Source organism: Anguilla rostrata, chromosome 16, assembly GCF_018555375.3.
Source record: "Anguilla rostrata isolate EN2019 chromosome 16, ASM1855537v3, whole genome shotgun sequence".
Lineage (NCBI taxonomy): Eukaryota > Metazoa > Chordata > Actinopteri > Anguilliformes > Anguillidae > Anguilla > Anguilla rostrata.
The window spans coordinates 26,074,529-26,098,031 of record NC_057948.1 but is presented as its reverse complement, the minus strand read 5'-3'; the positions used below and the strand labels follow the sequence as shown (position 1 = coordinate 26,098,031).

Below are 23,503 nucleotides of genomic sequence, written 5' to 3'. Positions count from 1 at the left end.
CCAACTGAAAACAAGCATGTGGATTTTATTTTCAAGCTTTCAAATTACACACAGATTACAGATCTCATAAATATAAATTCCCATACACATGCACCCGCACACACACACACGCACGCACATGCGCACACACATACACACACACACACACGCCCGCACACACTCCTGCGCACTCTCTCCCTCACTCTCACACATACACATATGCCCATACACAAGAATGTATAGGGTAGTATAAAAGCTATGATGGATCGTTATGCACTTTCATTTAATTAATAGCGGTGCATAATAACCTTAACTGCATTGTTATCAGTGTTGATTAATGGGCCCAATAAGATTCCTCTCAGAGGTCTCATAAGGTCAAAGCATCCCACATTGTCAACTATGCTGACATATTTGGCGCAGCTGGAAGGAGAGAGAGCTCTTAAAGGACACCAAATGCTGGTTAGTTATCATATTGCTAAACGTCTAATATAATTGAAACCCTGAGGATGTGTTTACTTGATCTCACCCTGCACTAATCAAGTAAAGAGTCTGTCGGGGCAGTTGGTGCAGCCGTGGAAGGCAGAGAACCGCTCTACTCAATGAACCAAGCAGGACTGCTGTCAGGGGAAGCCCGTCAGCACCAAGGACAGCGGTCCTGCATTGAACAGCACGTAGGCCGGCGGTGGGCTGAGCGCACACACAGTGGAGGAACACACAGTCTATGCAAAGGATGTAAAGAGTAGCTCTAAACAAATATACAGACAGTCTCTCACAGATCGCATAGATCTGCCTGCACCAAATTAAAAATGTATTGTTTACATTTCTTTTTACTGAAAAATGCAAACAATAAATATCTGTGCTTGGTTATCATATCAACTGTCTAGAAAATAGCAAACAAAATATATATATTTTCATAATAATAAATAAATAAATAAATAAATAAATAATTTTTTTTATTATTGTCCATGTCCAAGTTAATTTTGCTGCATGCCATGGGAATGTTGTGAACTTAATACGGACCCAAACCTGTATCTTAGGACCACATTATACATATTATCAATGCTATACTATTTATAAATGCAGCACTCCAGTTGATGAATGTCTTCTGAAGCAGGACAAGACCACACCCTTGGCTTAGTATTACCAGGTCAGGTTAAATCTGGTTAAAGTGGCTTTTCAGAAAGGCACCATCTCACTTCAGGGCCAGAGTAAAGTAAACTAAAGCAATACCAACAATAAGTCAGAGGCGTGGTGCTTTCATGCATGCCAATGAACGTGGAGAGGGCTTTAAAAACACTGTGATAAATTGCAGAATAGTTACAGCCAGGGGTTCGCACAGGATTACATACTTATATTAATATCGCAAAAGGTGCATTCATAGACTTGAGGGCCTGTCAGCGCAGCTGGAAAGCCTCATTGTGCATCCCATAATGCCCGATTAAACCCTTTCTTCTTTCTGCTCTTATCTCTCAAGTAGCAGTCCTTGGCCCCAAATGTTTGGTCTCCAAGTGGGGGCTGATTGGTTGATTTGCATTATGTATTTATTTGCGCGGGTCTATTTAGCGGGAATGAAAGGAGCCCGTTTCCGCCGCCGCCGCGGCGCTGGGTTGGCGACGGGGCCCGTTTCATGGAGCCGTCTTATCAAAGAGCCCTGGGATTCCCGCAGCATATTGGATCATTCTCTTCCCGTCCAGCACGCTGCCAGTTGAGCCATGGAGCTATAAATCTTAACAATCCCAAATGCCAATATTAATATGGATGGACTCCACCACTCTGTGCTATAAACAAACACAGATGGTATTCCTCCAAAGCTCCTGGCATGGAGATCAAAACCACAGATATTATTATTTTTTTTATCATAGTGAAAAGATTCATCCTCTAATGCTTATTATGATCTATCTGTTGTTCACTGTTTTTCTGCAAAGCGCACTGAATGTATTATTTACAGTATACATTTTATTAACAGGCAGAGCAATTAAATTGTGACATTCACAGTATATTCCCTGTAGGTATCAGTTTATCATCTCCATAAAATTCTGGTATGGCATAGTTGGATAAGTTACTGTTTTAATCATTTCTTTCTTTCTTAAAATAACTTCACAACATCATTTCTTCTAGTGCAGTCGTTGCCATAAATTACCCTGAATCATGAAGCTTTTATTTAGACAACTAGCGGAGATTGCTAGTAGGTTGCTCTCACGGATTAGTCATTAGTGCCCCATTTGAATGCCATTTAATAACATGCTGACTAATTCAATTCAGGTCACCTCATTGTCTACAGAGGACGATTCAAATGAGCAGGATATCCGATGAGCATTTTATTTTTATCACAGTAAAATATTATGCAGCACGCAACTGAGCTGTTAAGAGGATACAGGAGACAATGTGGCATCCCCTGTATGACAGATATCTGCACACCACTTAAAATGTCATTTTCTCTGGCAGTGTCATACGCCCACAGATGTCATTCTGCCTGGATAACATTTAGACAAACACTTATTTAGAAAGTGTTACTGACTCTCCAGCATTATTAGCGTATCTTGAGTCACAATGTTGGTGTCATTAGATAATGGCATGTGATTGGGGGTTGAGATTGCGCTTGTATGGCTTTGTGGATGTGATTTGTGTCACACACAGGCTATTAACACTGAGGAGGAAACTAGGCAATTATGCAACTGGCAGAAAGAGGAATAGTTTCAACTGAAGACGATTAATAACGCTTCACAAGAGAGTTAACTCATCGACACTGTGGAGGACACAGAATTTGCCCCAAGACTCAAATTTGTACACCTGTCTGTCTGCCGATCTATCTCTCTCTCTCTCTCTCTCTCTCTCTCTCTGTCACACACATATATATACAGGCAACACGTTTGACATTAGCATCAGTGGGGGCTTAATACTAAATGACAGGAGTTGTCTTGTCAGAATATGTGCGGTTGCGATTAGGGCTATCACAGTAAGCTGCAGCAATTCCTGCAGGGATGCTCCACTGCTCAATCTAGCCCTGCTTTGACACACGTTTCACAGAAAGCGACAGTCGCCCTGCTGACAGGTGAAACGTAATCATCTGAGATTTTATGGCTTACGACGTCCTAATCAGGCAATATTCTGCTTGGCATGTGTGGACACAGTCACAGTGCACTGCGTGTACATAAAGAATCAGACAGTAAGGCATTTCCAGTGAATTCCATTGTGCTGGATGATCTGAGACTGTGGTTTCACCAGCTCTGCAAACAATGTTTTTACAGATAGACGCATCCTCACAGATTTGAAGAATAGCCAAACCAATAAAAAATGTGATGTCGGTGAGAAGCCTTTGAATAAAAATGAGCTCTATTGCAGCAAAATGTGCCCGTTGTTTGTAAAGGCTGCCAGTTGCAGCTGGCAAAGGCAGACAGTGTCCGTGCTAACCGAGGCCATCAGGCCTGCAGGCCAGCGTGTAACTGGCTGCAGTGTGGCCTTGGGGTGGGACAGAGGGTAACAGTCAGCAGGATTGTCTTCACCTCATTGACTCCTCTGGTTGATGTGATGTCTGCAGTCTGCCTTCTCCAAGAGCGCATGAAGAGGATGCAGCTCGGGTGCAGCTCAGCTCAGCTGATGGGCTGCTCGTAAGAAGCGTGCTTTGGAGGAGAGGACGTGCTGCTTGTCAGTAAGTGACAGAGGATGTTGCAGCAATGGGGAAATACACACAATTGTGGATTTTAATTTGAGCGAAAAGAAAAAATAAGGGACGAAAATGAAAAAAAAATTTATATCTGAAGCCAATGCTTCAGAGCACACTTTTGGTGTTGGTACTGAGTAGATAAGCTGAGACAGTCTCAAGAAACTGGCAAGTGTCTATTTTCTCTATATGTAAATATGTAAAAGTTATAGTGTCTAGTACAAGCTTTTACAAACATTCCATCAATTTAAAAGCAGTGAATCATAAAAGAAACTAATTATGCAAGCTGAATCAAAAGGCCAATCTTTCAGCTGTGTGTGTTGCCACGACAACAGTCTATTGCATGTTAAAAGGTCTTCAGTTGTTAATCGCAAAAAGTTATGTTTGAGGAAAACAAATCTGTGGGCAGCGTGAAGAAACAAGCTGCCAAGAAAATCAGCGCTATCCCCCTGCTAATCCTGGAGGATTTCTTACATGTGAACTGGCAATCGGAGCTTTCCTCTATAAATGAACAACCCACCAGCCGGCCATTTCTGACAGGGTACATCCTCTTACTAATGGCGTGTGCACGCATTACCCAATTGAGGGCCAGGCACGTGGCAGATTATCACTGAAATGATTTTCCTAATTTTCTAAAGATAGCTCATTTTACTGTTGCTTCCTCTTGGCTCCTGCATTGCATGCTTCCGTGTTCACTCCACATTACACTGCCAGAATAATTGTAGCATCCACAGCCAAATGAGACATAGACAAAAGCTGAACTGAAGACAAGAAACAGCCTAAAATTCAAACAGTGTGGGTTTATATGTGTTTCCCTATAATCATAAATCTGAATAAAATACGCTCATTCTTATCATACTTTTATAGCTTGTTACTAATGGGTGATAGTGTCACAAAAGTAACCACTTTCAAAACAATCTGCCAGAAATGGTTCAGAAAAGGGTGTGTGTTAAATAACATCACAGCTGACTCCCTGATTATACTGTAAATCTGGGACAGTTTTTTTTGTTTTACATCTTTCATGTCCCTGCCAGGTGCTTTCATATCGCAGTCTCACTGAGCAGTAGCCAGCAGTCAAGATGACCTTGTTACCATACCCCAGTAACACGACAGTCCTTCAGCCATAACAAACTCTTCACGACATGAATACCATATTGAATGGACATTAATGTGGTAGAGTACTGCTTCAAATAACTGGTAAATACAATAGATTAATTGAAAGACAGGTGGCTAAACTGCACTGTTCTTACAAGACGATAGTCATGCATGGATAGTGTTAATAACATAACGGGGTGTATTAGAAAATATAAAGAATATGAAAACCTCAAATTTAAAAAAAAATCATATGGCACATACTGCACATAATCTTTGGTTGTAAAAAATAATGATTGTAGCCTGATTGGTGGTCACACGTAAATTCATTTGGTAGTGCCACACATAGCACGTCGCTCAGAAGTGAGGCAGAACTTTGGCTGTCAATGTAATCTGTAATCACATGACCTGTAATGAGCACTAGTGCCAGGAATGCCTTCCTACCTCCTCCCATTGGTGGATGTAGCGGATGAGCCGGGAGAGGCGGAGCAGACGCAGCAGACTCAGGATCTTGGTGAAGCGGACGATCCGGAGGGCGCGGGCCGTCTTGTAGAAGTCTGAATTGATGCGCGTCTCCACAATGAGGAAGATGTAGTCCACGGGAATGGAAGAGATGAAGTCCACCACAAACCAGCTGCGCAGGTACTTGATCTTGATTTGCTGGGGATCCAGGATGATCTCTGTGTTGTCCTCCTTCACTATGCCCGTGCGGAAGTTCAGTACCAGGTCAATGAGGAAGAAGGTGTCCGACACCACGTTGAAGACGATCCAAGGTGGCGTGTGCTCGTCCTTGAAGAAGGTGATGCCCACGGGGATGATGATCAGGTTGCCCACCATCAGCAGCAGCATGGTCAGGTCCCAATAAAACCTGCGGGCAGGGAATACAGGCAGGTACTGTATCAAGGTGACGGAGATGAGGAAGGTGACTGTCTGACGTAACAGACATGACGGATATAATGGAGGTGATGGAGCTCTGGATGACTGTTTACCATAAAACGCAGAACGGTTAAACTAACTGAACTTAATTTTAAAACAGAAGTTTCATAAAGGTTTTACCAACAACCTAAGCTTGTGCCGCATACTTTGAATTTGTTATTTCAAACTACTGTATGTGAAGCTATTTTACTTCAACTGAAAGACGCATTCTGCTCAGAAAGCAGCCAAGATAATAACTCAGATCCCAGCTGACACAGAAGCTAGTGTGTGTTCATGTCAGTTTCCACAGACAAACAGCATGGAAAATGTCAATAATCAATTGTCATGTCTGCTGCTCATCTGCAACTCTAAACAAAGAAAGACAAAGGGCAAAAAAGGCTATTTTATCCTCAGTGTCAATGTGTTTGGTTATAAATTGAACCCCACTTCAGCTTTATAATTAACTACAGATTGATTTTGCTGAATGAAGGATGGTCTATCCTTGTGCTCTTTATGGATTGTGGGATGAGTGAGGTTCAGCATTTTGAGCCTGTCTCCTGGGTTGGATACCTCACAGAAGTGCACCTCATCCATAAAAATCCATCACAGAGCAGAACCAATTTAGAGCAGTGCACCAAAATAAATGAAAAGATCCCATTCCCCATGCTGACAGTCTTTTGCTGGAAATGAAAATCCAAAATGCAAGTCAAAACATGTTTTTTTAGGGTTGACACTTTCAGTGTTTGGAAATTATTTCTAATTGCATTGAAACTACCTGTACATTAACTATGTTTTTACTGTAGGTAGAGTGAACTGGGGTTCTGGAGAGATTAACACTAGTTTGCATACACAAAGACATGCACACGCACACATATGGAGAATGCAAAGACATGCACACACTTACATAAATAAACATAAAATGAGGCCACTAAGGCCAGGTTAGCAAGTCCCATCATTCATTAAGTTAAAAGATGCTGTGCATCAAACAGTGAGACCACTCTGAGGGGGGGCAAGGGGATGGCGGGCTTCAGCTCTTCTGATTAGTGGCTTCTTTTGAGTACCATTGATATGCACTATTTCTTCGTTCAATCAGGGTTCGAATTGCGGGGGAGATTGGGGGCGTCCGACCCCCCCCCCCCCCCGACCTGTAGTCTTAATATTTAAATCTAGATTAAAAACGCACCTCTATGGTCAGGCTTACAATCAGTTGTAGTCTGGAGACAGGGTGCAAGAAGCCTGTAGTCATAGAGCTTTGTAGGTGGCAATCCTTTCCTTACTGTCACCTGTCAATCAGCTGTGACCCGACTTTACATGGGCTGGCTCTTGATAGGCGGGTATGGTTGTCTACCCCTCATGACTGCATGGGCTCTCCATCCCTGTCCTAGTAGATATGCAGCCATATTCTACTCCTGGCAGGGTCCCCCCAATACATACCACTGCCACCTTACTCACTGTCTGCTATATTGCAAATTCCCTAATTGCCTTTCTACCCTCTTCCCCACGCTGCCGGCGGGGCTCTTGCCCCAACCCTCGAGAGTGCTTTGAGAGTCGTCTGGTCTCCTCCACCTCTGCGGTCCAGCCCCTCCTTTGTCATTGCCTCCACCCTGCCCACATCTGTCGCCACCTGCTGTTCCCCATCACCGCCACCCGGCCCCACCCATCATCTGAGCCACATCACATATCTTATGAAACCGGCTGACATGCTGGTCACCAGTCGTCACCCTGAGCTGACCAGAGGAGGATGGGTTTCCCCTTTGAGCCTGGTTCCTTCCAAGGTTTCTTCCAATCTACCACAGGGAGTTTTTCCTTGCCACTGTTGCCTTAGGCTTGCTCCTGTAGGGGTTTAGGCCAGGGTTGTCTGTAAAGCATATTGTGACAACTGCTGTAAAATACGCTATACAAATAAAATTTGATTTGATTTGATTTGTTTTTACCTCTTCTGGGGGGGGGTCCAAGTCTTAATTAGGGGGGTCAGAGCCCCCCAATCCCCCCCGTAAATCGAACCCTGCTTTCAATCATATTTTTATTATAAGAATAAAAAACAAATGTGCTTATGCAGTCACACACATACAACACAAGTCCAAACAGGCACATATCAAATCAGTAACAGGCAATCATTCCGGATATTTCATGCTTCAAATTTCTGTCAAAAATTCAGGGCCATATCCTGTATTTTGTAGAACAGTAAAATCCAACAGCATATTTGATTTTCCTAGGAGTAGTAGCACAATTTCATAAAACTGAGGGAAATAATGTGTATGCTAGTGAGAGCATTTACATCCATTCCGAGTTCTCCTGCTCACTGGAAATTGACATGACACCTGTTCTAATATGTCAACTTCCTGACAGTTCCCTCAGCTGGTGTGCAATTGTATATTATAACTGGGTCACCCAAAGAACACAGACATCAGGAGGTAAAATTTACAATCCTGTCAAGGAGGAATGGATAAAGACAGGAGAGCTGTTTCCCATTTTCTCTCTGAGCCCTGATGAAAGAAAAGACTGGACAAACTGCTGTCAGACTCCTCTAAGAAAGCAACACACTGGTCTGAGGCACACCTGTTCTGTGTTTGGAAATGCCTAACATAATCTAATAGGTGTAAATGTGTGCGGATGTATGAGTGTGTGTGTGTATGTGTGTGCGTGCATGTGAGTGTGTATGTGTGCGTGTGTGCACGTGTGTGTGCACGCACATGCGTGCATGTGTGCATGTGTGCGTGTCAATGTCTATATTTGTATGTTGGGCTGCGTGTGTTTTTATTTTTGTAGGTATATGTGTATTTTAACACACACAAGTTTGTGACAGTCTGCTCGTGTACATATTTCAGCCATGATGATGCACCCTGAAAATGAAAGTCAGTTCACTGTTCCATATTAGAGATTATTTTATCATATTATTTTATGTACTGAAATTCTAACATGGAAAATAATGAGATCCTGCTCTACTACAAACAGTGGTGGAAACAGTGCCAGAGATGGGTCCAGAATTGCCCTCTCTCTGCGTGACTCCACAAACAAACACTGTCTGCTATATGAATAAAATATAATTTTTAAATAAAATAACAGGCTGTCTGGACCCAGAACCCTGCAGCACTGAGCCCTGGTCATCGCCCCGGTGATAATGGAAGCCTTGATATGTCCCTGCCCACACAACCGTACACTACAGCTCAACCTCGCATGTGGCCATCAGCCGAACATTTTCACCCTCTCCGTACTGTCAGCTACAGGGCACGGGGAACCTTCCTTCTACTGTCCCCTATTTTCAGTGCCAGCACAGTAAAATGTCCAGTTTTAATTAAACTCTAACAGAGTACATATGTTCCAATAAATAGAGAACACTGGACATTTTACTGTGTAGGGTCAACATTATACTGCATCTGTTGTTGGAGGGGACACTGACAAAGTGGTTATGAATACACACCTTAGCCATGAGGTGTTTTTCATAGCTGCTCGCTGATGTTGTAGAAGAATAATGGGGCTGTGTTTGCATTAGTCATTTGATGTGTCAGACCAATTACGGGAGAGAACAGAAACAAGTGTTTTGTGAGGTGGCCCCCTTTGGAACTACAGCTCACTGACTGAATGAGGACAGCAACATCACCGTGTGTGTGTCCCACTGCTCCTCCATGAAAAAAAAAGACGCTTGCGCCACCTTGAAAAACATTGACCGTGCACAGTAACTGCTTTAACTTTCTGCATTGTGGTTTCATTTATGGGGGTGAGTCATCATCCATAACCTGCAAAAGTTGAGCCCAAGGTTGGGAAGATAAACTTTACTGCATTTGAGGAGTTAGTCAAGGGTCAAAAGGGACCTTGCTTCAGAAAAGCTGTCCTGCTCCATGCCCGAGTAAGTTGCCTCAGGTCATATAAGTGCACACGGTGCAGCTGAACACTTCTGTTTACACAGCCCATCTTGAGGGCATCTCATCAACACCACAGAGGCTGGTGATTCATTGGACAGGATCTGAAGATAGTTTCTGCAGGTTGTCTGGCACTAAATTTTCATGGTGGATTGTGGGATAGATTGAGTAAAGGCAGACTCTCTACGCTAAGGTATGCACTTAATATCTGGGCTGTATTGCAGGCATTAACCTGGACAGCCTATTGGGATGACATACTCACACAGGCAACACCTTAAAAGCAAACACTATCAGTGTCTGTGCAAATAACATGTCTATATAAACACACAGGAGTGCATTTTATCCACCCCTCCCATCCCACCATCAACCCCTCACCCCACCCCACACCCTCCCAACAAGGACCAAATGAAGTAAGAGTAAGAGGAAGACAACTAGGTTAAAAGGGTTAATCCCATTTTTGTTGACATCCACTCAAATAAACTGCGCTGACAGCGCTGGCTTTGCTAAGCACAGCCGGCGGGCACGCTGCGAGCCCACAGCCACCTCTGTGGCTCCACGCGCACAGGTGGCTATATTTAGTCCAGGCACCCTGTTTTTTATCATTCTAAACACTGCTGCTATCAGGAGAAGATTTTGCTGGAGTGAAAGCAAATCTCTTCAACCCGGGGGTGAGAGGAAACAGGTGAATTCACTAAGCACGTACGGGGGATTGAGGAAAAAGATCGATGGGAAAAGTAACCCTTGCCCGACGTCGCTAAAAAGAGGGGCTCCATTAATAAGATTACAAGGTAGGGTAGGACTGATCTATTATGTATTGAATTTAGCAACAAAGCACTGAGTTGCTGCTCTGTTGGGAAAAAAATATACCATAGCCTGTAAAAAAAGAAGAAAAAAAAGTTGTTTTTTTTCATTCTCGGAGACAACAGCAGTGAGACCTTTGAACAGAAGTCTGGCTTTTAGAAAAACACTTTTGTGGGGCTGTTGGGTGACACATCTAGCTAATCTACTCATTCTCAATACAGTGATTTTCCCCCTGGGAAAAAAAACAACAATTTTTTTTTTATGGTATTCTAATTTTCTTCTGTTGATTTTAAATTAATATACAGTTGCTGTCATGAATCTTAGTAAAAATAAAGCAGTATTTCACAGCCTTGCTTTTAGGTTAGTGAAAATAAGTTGCATACAGTATGTAGAATATTTGGTACTGGTTGGCTATATTATATATCATGCGTTCTTCAAACATGTATTTGAAATTTGTATCCTGTTTACTGCCTTAAGTAGAGATTACTGCAGCCATGTTAAATTGCCTGTGTTCATGTTATTACCTTTTATCTAAATAAAGTAAAAAATAAATTTAAAAAAACTATAAATCGTGGGTGCTCTGAGGAGCTTCTGCCACTTTAATACTAAATACCCATTAAAAAGAGGTGTTCCCAGGCGCAGGCTGCATACCCATGCTACACTTTTCAAATTAAAGCAAGAGATCCTGGCGTGTAGTGATTTATGATGTGACAGGGATCATTTGCACCTTGCACTGTAGTTAAAGGAGCTTGTCTAGCTCTGGCTTGCTCTGTATGTGAGAAGTAAAGTAGGGACTTATTACTATAAGCCGCCTCCTCAGTCAGGGTGAGTTACGAATATTGCTTGGTAGAGGCTTTTAACCAGAGTGTCAGGAAATAGAATTAGGCAGAGGAGCGAGCGAGAAAGAGAGAGAAAGAATGTGAGAGAGACAGACAGAGAGAGAGAGAGAAAGAGAGAGAGGGAGAGAGAGAGAGAGAGAGAGAGAGAGGTTGTAAAAACCACAGAGGGAGATTCCCTGGGCACAGCACGCTTGCGTTCGTATAGAAGGCGCACCTGGTGCAAGTGCACTGTCCTTGCTCACTGCCTCTGGTCTATTGCCACAGGGTCAGAGCACAGGAGATCTGGCATCCAGAGAAAAGGAGGCTGAGCACGGCCATTCTGCAGTCGGCAGCGAAGTTCGTCCACCTCCACAACAGGACGAACTCACGCAGCTCACACTTCCCTAATACCACTATACACAACTGAACAAGGAACAGCGATCGCATGCAATTCCCCAATCAACTCAAGCTCCTCGGAGTTCCTTCAACACCTAACATTTGCATGGGCACATGTGTACTTTCCCTTTTACAACCTTTTGCAATCCTTAGCTATATCCCAGGCAATCGCACCATTTCGAGAGTTCAGCCATTGTCAGCTGCTGAATGCAGTATCAGTATCTGTGTAAGAAAGAAAAAGCAAAGACTTGTAAAAAAAAGGCGAGGATTCAATATACTTATTTTGTATTTACATATAATTATAATTAGTATAATTTCTTGGGTGTGAAAGCTACAAAACAGTTCCGTGCATTTAACTTCAGGGAACAAAAACAAAAACTCACAAAACTGTTCTGTTCAGTAACATGAAGCATTAATAGACTGAAAAACTAAACTGTGCAATAGGAATTGACCTGAATGACAAATTACATTAAAGAATCCCTTGTAGACATTGTAGACATCCGTTGTAGGATTTCCCTAGGGAGACGAGGAAATAAAATCCTTTTTCCATTAAGATGGGACTTTTAATCCACTAATCTGTCTGACTTCTAGACACCTAATGTGTAACATGAGCAGACCAAACACACTGACTGGGAAAAGCATGTCCTGTGAATCCCTGTAGCCAGCAAGATACACTTTTTTTATCAGTATGTTGGATTAATTCTCTCTTTGGTCAGTGCATGGCAACCCTAACCCAACCCCCACTCCCATCTCAGCATAGCTTCATCGCCGCCAATGGAAACAGGTGACATCTGACATACATCCGCTTAATGGAACAGAAAAGACCTCCTATAGTTATAACGTCATTGCCGAGATAATGTTAATGGTGGGAATGAAAGCCACATTGATAGAAGGATAAATAAACGATGCTCAGGCATGAAACAAATACCCCGCAGTTTTGACGTTGTGTAGAAGCGACGTGACACACGCAATGCGTCCAGTGCGAGGAGGGGGGGGCAGCGAGGGGGGGGGGGGCTGAAATAAGCAGGGCGGCCGGAGCTGTTTACATCAGCAGAGATAAAGGATGGCTGGGGACTGGTGTGTGTCCGGCCGAGATTGAGACGTGGGGAGAGAAGCGCGGGGGCGGACCCGGCCACATGGCCCCCCTGTCTCTGACCGCTCTCGGCTCGGGAGAATTAGAGCCGCGCTCGAATCAGGCACCGAGGGGAGCGGCTTCTGCATAAACAGGAGAATCTGACACCAAAGCGAAGGTCTGTGTGGCTCAGTGCTGATTACAAATCAGCTCCAAGTATGGAATAAACCTATGAAATAAGTGTAATACAGAATTAACGCACACACGCACACACACACACACACACATTCATGCACGCACACACACACACATGCATGCACGTACACACGCACACTCACGCACGCACACACGTGCACACATACGCACACACACACTTTTGTTCCCCCATAATGTGGGAACTATGTATAAACAGGGTAGCACATCGTTCATATGCACCCGAAGGTTGACAGTTCTTTAGCACCCTTCTTTCCACTTTTCAAATACAGCCCTTACGATGCAAGTAATTTAGTTGGTTGAATCGATACGGATACGGACAGTGTTTTCTCTGTATAATGTTAATATATGCATTATACTGTCGTTTTCATAATGACACAATTAAATCCCACTAATAGCAATGAGTGCACTGTGGACAATTTTGTTAAAGTTGTTCTATATGAAAATCATAAATATGTTAAGATTAACAACATAAACTCTAAAGATGTCATAACTGCTGATAGCAGACACAGAGCGTGACTGATGTGGGCCAGGGACAGGCTGAAGCGTCTTTCTTCCTATTAAGGAAATGCCTTATCGATCAATGCAATCTCACAGCCAGCAAGTCTGGAGTTGACAGATTACCATCGCATGATGATGCTGGTCCTCTAACAGCTAACAGGCACGGATGTAATTCGATGTGTTTTAGGACTATGAATCACAACTGAACTAAATACTAGGAGAGAGATAGAAAAAAAAAACAATGACATAGAAAAGCACGTCTATACTGAAAACCAGGGTGGACTCCTGTTCCACGTGGAGCCTTTCAATCACTTTACTGCATTTACCCCCCCCTCCCCTGGCCGTTCCCGGTCCTCCCTCCATTAAATAAATTGTGTGCCAATAATCTCTTCTGATGTGTGCTCCTAATATGCTCAGATGGGCATGGCAGCCTATTTTGATTACCCCACTCTCAAGCCTCTCTAGCACATTCGGTAATCCCCTTCCTTGCCCTCCCAACATAAAAAATGGACTCGATTAATTCAGGAAGGAATCACCAATGCATGGAGAAAACAAAGACAGTCATCCCACGTGGCACCCCACACTAGCCCTGGGTAGAAAGTTTACCAGCAAGACTCCTGTTGGGGGGGGGGGGCAGGTCAGGCCACAAGCTTGACTGTAGGTGGAAAGATGAGCAGATGTTTCTTTGGTGAGGAGGTGGGGCTTACTTCTATTTTCAATAACTCATCCAATTAGAAACTGGAAATCCCAGAGGAATCCAACATCTCTGTCCAACGTGACCTGAATCAGCGTTTCTCAATTTCACCCACAGTGGGGGGAAAAAAAATGCCATTCGATCTAGAACACCCTTGAACAAGGTGAAGGAATGGAGCATGCTTGGATTGCCTTGCGGTACCATAATCCAACAGCAACAGAGACTCCTGTCTGGCCGGGTGTCTTCCCACAATCCCCACAGTCACCCTCTGAGGAGTGCAGTGTCCTTATCTCTTCACCACAAATTTTTTTACTCCGAATGGGACATATTTTTCGCGCATATTTTCGACATGTGAAGTCCATAGTCCTTATTTCATATGTGTCAGTAGAAAAAGTTGCTATTTTTCATCTGGAACACGTTGAACTATTATTTTTTCCGGTTCTTTTTTCTTTCATTATTGAAAACTATTTTAAATATACATTTTAAATATACAATAGCTAGCTTCCAAATGCTATGCAATATCATGTACAAAGGCATATTGCTTTTACCATCACAAATAATATGACATAACAAGCAATGAGAAAGAACCGCCAAAGTTTTAGCATCAACTAAATCTTTTTTTGGAGGAAAAATTTTCAAATATCTAATAATATCCTACAAATATCACCACACTGCACCTTATACATCTTCTTTCCCACACTGCTTGTTTTTTTTTTTTACTCGTCCTTATTTTGTATTCATGTACTTCACATGAACCAGACATTCAGCAGGTTATGCTGAAGAGAATTAAGGAGAAATGTATGTGCGCCATACTTTTCCCCCACTGAGTCTGAGCCTCCATGGTTACACAGCAATGATTATGGAGGAAGACAAAGGCAAGCTGAAGACTAGAAAGTACAAGGTCGAAAGGGAGAAACTGTGGGCTGAGGTGGGGGAGGGTTCGAGCTGGCTGACAGACATGTTGGGCCAGCCCAACTTAACCTTTTTAATTGTGTCTGTAGCACTACCTTTCAGAAGAAGACAGGGCTTAATGGAGCTTCTTCCAAAAAAAAAACAAGCTTAAATATTAAAACTCCTTTCTTTTTTCTCCTCATAATGCTGATGCAGTACCATTAAATTAAATGTCCTTCTCATGCAAAACCATAAGACATTCAATGTGGATTACTTCAGTGTCAGCGTACCCAGCACAAACCAGGCTATAACCTTTCCACATTTTCAGTGCTCATATTCATATGGAGTAGATGAGATCCATCGCCTCCAGGCTTCCTGGATGTGCAAACTCAATCCAATTGGAAGATGCATGTTCATAAATGCTGGGTGAAGGAGATCTCTGGGTTTAGATCTGGAAGTGAGCCTATAGACAGGATTATGACGCCATTTTTAATTCCTCATTGCCCTGAGAGGATGTTCCCTTCCTCTTCTTAACATTTTACAATATTTGACATGAGCCAATAATGCTGTTTTCTGGTAGTCAGCGCCAGGCAATTCACTGTGACATATTTCCTTGTTCTCTGATTGATAATTGACAATATTAAAGCCCTAATTCACTGTGTTGCTTTTCCAGTCTTCATTTTTAGCAGTGGTTAGAGAAAAAGACTTTGCAACCTGATGGACGTTTGTAGTCAAGGTGGGTTAGAGCCGTTGCACCCTTCCGAAAATGACTAATTTGCAAAATGCAACAACAGTATAAATGGATATGTGGGCTATGCAAGTTATGCAATTTGTTCTGTAAACATTGCAATGCAAATTATGTCCATTATCTTTTAACCTTTACTGTATTATCTCAAGATCCAATACTACTTTTTAATTCCTGAAAACATCATGATATATTTGCTTATTTATCATATTAAATTGAGATATTTTAAACTAATGGCAATAGATGGCACATTCAACTTGTGTAATGTAGTTTTTGTATTTTACACTTTAATAGAATATCAGTCGAACATCATTTAGATATTAACTCTGAATAATGGTTTCAACAGACTTTAGCTGGCATTCAGTTTCACCAGTGCTAAAGTAGCATTCTTTGAAAAGTTGTCTCAGCATAGGATCAACATTGAATGGTGCTCTGGAAGACTGAAGAATAGGGAGTCCATCTTGAATATTACCTTGCCACAGGGCCACATTACAGGGAAATGTCGCATGGTTAGTAAGAACCTTAGGCTTTACCTATCTCTCTCATATCTGTCCCACCCTGATACTCTTTACTTTTTATTTCTGTCCTCAAAGAAGAACATTCTTCCTACAGCCCTTATACAAAACACAAGAGGGAAGACTCATATTAAAATGACTCAAGCCTTTATGACTAACTCCATAGAGCGCTTCCTATTATCAAGCAGTATTGTCTATCTATTCTAATAATTTAGAGGTGTCTAGGTGTTGAGACTTGTAATCTATACAAGCAGTATAACCTGAAGTAGCTGTAGCATTTCTGGAATGCTCCTGTGCTGTGCCTGTGTTCTTCCCTCCGTATCTCTCTGTCCTTGAAATCTTATTCATAAAAACAGGAGGATGAGTCAGTCAGAAATATGGATTGTCTGGGAAAATGCATACAAGGAGGAAGATCTGATTCTGTAAATAAACAGGGTAGCAAAGTCGAGTGGCGCTTCTTTTGTCTACAAACTTATCCAGTGGTGAGTTGGTACATACTGTTCAGGGAACCTCATAACTGCTCTGAATATACACAATCTCCCGAAGGCTGAACGAGGCTTCCGGAATGTGTAGCAAATGCCAAGAACAAAGACATCCGCCAGACAAAAGAATTACAAAAAACATTTGCGAGCAGATGATTCCTTAACATGCAGGGCTGTGTGGAGTGAAATTTTAATTGCAGAAAAAAAGAAGTGCACTGCCTGTGTAATCACAGATTCAACATGTTCCTTTCGGCAGTACAGCTGCCATTAGCTCTTTTGAGAATGCAAAAGAAATAGGGGAAACACCATGACATGCATATTGAAAAGAGTGCGCTAGAGTGCATTTCCTGAATCTTGTGCCACTTTGAATGTGACAACGGCAGACTGGAGAGTCCCCTCTGTGGCTCTGAAGTGGGAGCAGAAGGAGATGCTGATTGCAGTGCCCCTGATCAAGCCCTTGTCAAATGACAGCGTTGCAAGCTCGTAATTTGCACCGCAGGATATTAATGATCACCAACACCATTGCTTAAAGAATTCAAAATAAATATGGCGAATGAGGTGCAGTGAAAGATGGCACAGACACTGATATTGCACAGTGACAATCACTGTGAGCTGTATCTATTTTGTGTTAATGCATCTTTACAATGGTGCACACTAACGCAACTTTCAGGGTCATTACTGGGGTTTTTTTTTTTGCACTAATCTATCACACTCTTTTTGTCTCACTCACTTGAAGTAAATGTCTTTTTTTATCACTGAAATCAATAAGTGAGACAACTTGAAATATTGGACTTCGGACTCCAATGCTGGGTATGTATACATTTTACAAATGGGAAAAAAAGAATTTCCTTGAGAAAAGTAAATTGTATTTGCACACAGTGCTATATGTAATAAATAGAATGTAAATAGATGAAGACAGAAAAATAAATAGCAAATAAACTGATTTATGTAGATTGAAAAAATATATATATTGTAGAAGGTACAGGAATAAAATAAAGGCCAAACAATATAGTGGCCAGCTAATATAATGGACCGATATCTGCCATTTTGAGGTTGTTCGCATCGGCTGACAGGGAAGTAGAAATGGCCTGTATGTACTCTAAGTACCGACTGCATAATGTCGTGAGCCATTGCTGGCAGCGCTAGTTGAATTTCAGAAAAAATGCACTACATATCCCAAGATTTCAAATTTCTAGGTAATTAATTAATCACCATTAATATCATATTTAATATATAATTGCGTTGATTTCAGTTTTTTAAAGTAAAAATATTACTTGATTCTACAATGACAGTTGAATCTATCTTTGTGTATACACAAACTTCGGTTGTCAAACAGAAAGCTAGCTCATGAGGTTATAAGTGAACTTGTAAATACAGCAAATGCTTTGCTCAGCATTATCATTGTGGTCACAATTAAAATTGTATTGACCTTTCTTATATTGCACTGTACAATTATGTATAAGCAAGACAACTTAATAACCAATTATTGCATAGTCAATGCAGTAGAAACAGCATTTGCAAGCGAGCTGGAGCTGGATAGCTTATTATTGATAACTATCCCAAAAAAATGTCTGCTGGTGACATAACAAGTTAGCCTTCCATGTCAGGATCATATAAAAATGTAATTTTATATTACATTTTATTTGGCAGCGGCTTTATCTGAAGTGATGCACAATAACTGCATACCGAAGGACATTGGAACAACCATGAACACAGGTCAGATAAGGCAGCTGCAATTCGCATAGAGTACCAGTTATCTATAGCCATGAACATGTTATGTTGAATTTGAGAAAATAAAGAGGCTAATATTTGAATAGGATACTGATAACTTTGTGAAAAAGTCATTAAATTTACATGCGTATTAGCTAGCAATAAAGTACCTATGGCCTGCTAATGTTACTTATTCCACACACTATTCCGTGTTTACATCCCAGTTCTAACAAAATGTCCAGAATAGCTAAATACCGAATGAGAAAACACACAAAATAGGTGCACTATGGAGTATTGTACGGTGTTCTCACAAATTAAGGGATGCACTCAGTGGAAACGATGATTATAACCCTGCCTAATTAGTGTTAACATCTATATGGAATCATTCATGTAGCTAAAATGCTATTTTCAATATCTCTGACCACCTCACCTCTTCACTTGACATTTTGCTTGTAGCACTCGAGGGTGTGTCCTCAATGGGGGTGTGGGTGGGGTTGAGGACGGAGGAGGCAACAAACACAGTGTCTAGAAGGGCCGCAAAAAACCTGCATAGTATAATGTAGCAATGTAGTCTTGGTCCAGCTGCTTAAGTATCTTCCCACATTTAGTGTAATTGCCATTTTATTACTCTTCTTCTCCTCCTTCTTCTTCTTATTATTATTATTATCATTATTTTTATTATTGTGATTTGTTGTTTTTTGTTGTAGCTTTAACTGATTTTTTTTAGTATTTAATAAGATGCATATATTAGCATCTTTAGCTAGCTCACCCTCTAACAAAAATAGTACAGGTATCAATCAACCTGTGGAATAAATAACTGAAGCTGCAGTAAAAATTTATATTATAAAAATAAAAATAAGTCACGTAAATTTGAAATGTATATATGCATAAGAATTCAAATTAGGAAGGATAATTCAATGGAGTAAGGGACCAAATGAACAGATGGTAATCTGAGAGGCTGACGGATGAGAGAATAAGAAAATATGGGGAGAAAAAAACAAGCTTTCTCTAAGTGCTTTTCCTGAGGCTGCCAGCTTGGGCCTGCCATAGTTTTCCCTTTAGTGACCTTTGACCCCTTGCTGCCATTAAAACACACACAAAGACACTTCACACTTGCAAATAAACACACACTCACACAGGACCCAGGTGCAGTTAGTCCCTTTCCTTCACAGCAGTGTGAGCAGTGCAATCCGTGCACACATCTTGGAGAAAACCTTCTAGTTGAGGCAGACAGGTAGACAGACAGACAGATGGACATTCACACACACACACGCACACACACACCCATGCACACACACACACACAGAAAAGACTTCATGAAATCAACACACTCCCATGCTTTGTAGGCAGCAAGATTCCATTGTAAAACACCTGTAGGTTCACTGGACCAATAGATAAACAAGCAAATAAATCAGCCTTTTCTCTGCTAAGAACTCTTCCTGCTGCTCCCCTGCTGCCTCAGTGAGCCTCGACTGCATTGCTGTAAATGCAGCTCAGGACCTGTCAGCTTTGAAGCCAGACACACTAGCACCCTTATTTGTGAAACAAGATAATGATAACATACTCCCTTGCAGAGTGACAGTCAATGTGCGTAATGTCATTTTTCTGAAGCTGTAAAGCATGCCACAAGTTGGCAAAAGCTCAAATACACTGCTGTAATGGAGGGTGAAGGGTATAAAGATATCAGTTTTGCTGTGCTGTTGCCTCTGAAATGTTGCCTCAACATTTTGCTTGGCTTTAGTATTTTCCTAATTCCATTGGCATTTGAATTCCAAATTCAGTCTTGGGTTAAGCAAACTTGGTGTGTACACAACCTCCAGTTGTCAAACAGCAAGCTAGTTCATAAGGTTAATAAGTGAACTTGCAAATACAGTAAATGCGTTGCTCAATATTATCATTGTGTTGACAATTACAATTGTATTGACCTTTACTTATATTACACTGTGGCATTACATATAAGCAATAGCCAATTATTGCATAGACAATGCAGTAAAAATAGCATTTGCTTGCAAGCTGAAGCTGGCTAGCTTTCTACTGATAACAATCCCCAAAAAATGTCTGCCGGTCACATAAAAAGTTAGCCCTACATGCATTGATACGTCATCAGCAAACACTGACCACTTGGACTCATGACTAAGTGCACTAAACCCTTTACGTTTTCAAGACTTTTAATTGTTTTTGTGTGGGAAAATAGTTTTGCTGATGGTACATTTACAGACCTGGTTATATATATTTTTTATTTATTTTACAAACATTTTATTCACTTTTAATTTGGAAATGCTGCTGTTTAGATACAACATAACTTATTGTGTTTTTGCGTTAAACATGTATTGTTGAGTCAAATAAATCTGTAAAAGAGAGTCCATCCTTCAACCAGATTTGCTTTGTTTTGAGTTGTGACTGTTTTGTACTTTCCTAACTGAAGAGGATGAGCAGAAAAGATTCTGTAAAAGTGTATTAACTATTTTAAAATCCTTTTCTGAAGGCACAGATAGCACAGATGCCCCAGAGCAGTCAAGCAAAAGACTCAAAGGCATTCAGGCAGCAATAGTTCAGCAGCAATAATGGGCATATCCACAAACGTATACGACCTGAAACTACTGTGTGTTACCCCTGCTTGTAGTCATTGTCAATATAGGTAATGTAGTCAATGTCATTCTCAAGGACGGGACATTCGTAATGAAAATACTGTGTGTTTTTTCTGAAAATATATGACTTAAAGTACAAGACAGTTTGGTGCCAGCTTTTGGTTTATGCTTTGGCAAAGACAGTCAAATGATAGGCCTACTCTGTGATGTGTAAATTGAGATTGAAATGCAAATCAAGGTTGTAACTGTGGACTGAGGTCAACCATGATTTTGCTGGTCCGGATAAAGAAGATGGATTGCTTTACCTTAAACATGGAAGTAATTACTTGTTGCTTTATTCTTCCTCTAAGAGGATTTTCACCTCAGGAAATCCTAAAATATCACCGACCATGCGTTTGCTTTGTAGAACTTATCTGCACGTGACAGAACAGAACTGACCGTATTTTCACCAAGAACTCCAACACCTACCAAGTTACAAAACTCCTTTTAAGAGAATTCGTGTTTTGTGTGGCTATGACGCACATATTTTCTTTCAAGTCATACTAAGAGACCTGGTGTTTATCTACATCACAGAAATCACATAACAATTGTCATTTCGCTTGAGTGCGTGATGATGTATCGAAAGTGATGTAGCTACCTCTAAAGTTTTCATTTAATGCTGGCAACCTAATTAAAAGGGCATTAGAATCCAGCTGTTTCATTGTAGGCTTCAATTAATCACGTCATTGTAGGCTAATCATTAATCAACTTTGCGATTAAGATGTTTGAATTAAATGGCATTAGCCTACAGTAATATTTTTAAAAAATCTTCCATGACTGCCTTATCTGTTAAGTGTTACTTGAATATGACTATTGCAAAAAGGGGCACATGGACCTTCCATCAACAAAGGCACATTGCCGATTACCGATGAATGAGTTACCTGAAATCGCTGTAAGGATGAATTATCCAAAAGCCGGCCGATTTAACACGTTCTTGTTCTCGCTCTACCGCTTTTTCACTCCCAAACATCCTTAAAGAAAACTTGTTAACCCCCGGTTGCAGCATTGCTCCAAACTGTCTGTGCATGAAGCCCGCCTGGTACAATCTCTCGTCGTCCGGCAAAATTTGATCAAGGTTATCCAACTTTATGAACCCCGACTGTTGGCCGGGAGAAGCCTGTTGGGCACCGCCGCCGCCTTGCGCACCCAGGTCGCCCGCGCAGCCAAATGCTCCAGGAGGGCTCTCCTCGTTCGGGGTGACATCTCCTTCAGTAATAAGGCGCCTCTGCTCCGCCGAGTCCGAGTCGTAAACGTGTCGACTTGTGATGGACGAGAGGCTGCCTCTAAACCTCCGACAGTCCCCGTTCGAGCTGGTCTTCATAGGTCTCCCAATATCTGTCTCCATGACCAACGAGTCTCCGCTTCTAGTCTCCCCGACGCCTTTGCAGCTGCTTGCGGAGGACGGGGAAGGCAAGTGCTTCATCCGGATACTCTTCCTCCGGGTGTCCTTGTCAGCGTCTTCTCCTTCGCCAACGATCGAGGTTCTCTGTCCAATGTGCTGTGGCAAGCTGTAGAGCCGTTTGCGCATCGATGAATGCAACTTATCCATTATTATATGTAAACAGTTGGAGGACCAATTAGGTGGGAAAGGGGTAAGAAACCGATTATTACTGTTATTTTTGTCACGAAGTGCCAAGCTCCCTTTCTCTGCCTGTGAGCGCTCTGTCTGGACCTAATCACAAACCCCGCAAGCCTTACGCTGATGCACATGACATGGGTTGCTGTGGTGCATTTGCAGGCAGTTGATTATCTCGAATATTACCTGACGATTATAATATGCCTCCACGCGCAGCTTTGACAGGCTGCTCCGCTTCAGTATTGCGCTCTTGCTGCAAGGCACTGGAAGGCTCAGAATCAAAGTACACATGAAGTCAGCTCGGAGAGACGTGCCTTAGGATAGAAAGGGGGGGGGGGGGTGCGTTGAGTGAGGACATGCTTAATAACGAGGCATGCTCTCTACCTCCCCGCTCCAAGACTCGTGTCTGCTGCCAATAATAAACAATTAAATGTAATCATGCAACCCTCAACAGCACCCAAGGACCACTGACATCACGGATCCATGTTCTCAGAGAGCTTTCAGGTGTTGTGAATATGCATGAAACGGATCTATTGGGTTGTCATAGGAGCAGGCAGTGCAAATACGCACAGCATACAGTGTCCAAGATTTCAGACTGGACTTTTAAAGGGCTAATACTCCCGGGGATATCACTTAACAGGCCTGTTCTTGTCTTTTTTTCCGTCACTGCATTCATAAAATCACACAGCAGATCACGATATTATTGCTTGTGAAATAGCCTATCGGTTTTAGGGGGCAGTCCAATATGTCTGTAGCCTGGATTAAGGACCTTTTGCGCATGATGAAATGCTACGATGATACTCTAGGTAGTCTGATCAATTAGCGCGGGTTTTACCTAAATTCTGTTAATTTGGTTACTGAATTAATTATAGGCCTACATTCGATTCGCCCGTTAGAGGCATGCTATTTACAATGTTGTCTGGAAAATATTACATAATTATTCCAAAATAACGAA

The 23,503-nt window shown here is 41.8% G+C and overlaps 1 protein-coding gene across 1 annotated transcript in view; it reads right to left on the bottom strand.

Moving 5' to 3' along the window:
* LOC135242187 (potassium/sodium hyperpolarization-activated cyclic nucleotide-gated channel 3-like) overlaps nucleotides 1-22,798 on the bottom strand; it is a 56,547-nt gene extending 33,749 nt beyond the window's left edge. Inside the window, exons 1-2 of the mRNA XM_064313153.1 lie at nucleotides 21,854-22,798; nucleotides 5,177-5,600 (exon numbers count right to left, since the gene is read on the bottom strand). Coding sequence (XP_064169223.1) covers nucleotides 5,177-5,600; nucleotides 21,854-22,521 — 1,092 coding nt within the window. The 5' untranslated portion in view covers nucleotides 22,522-22,798. The remainder of the gene's footprint in view (nucleotides 1-5,176; nucleotides 5,601-21,853) is intronic.
* Between the last annotated feature and the right edge of the window lie 705 nt (nucleotides 22,799-23,503).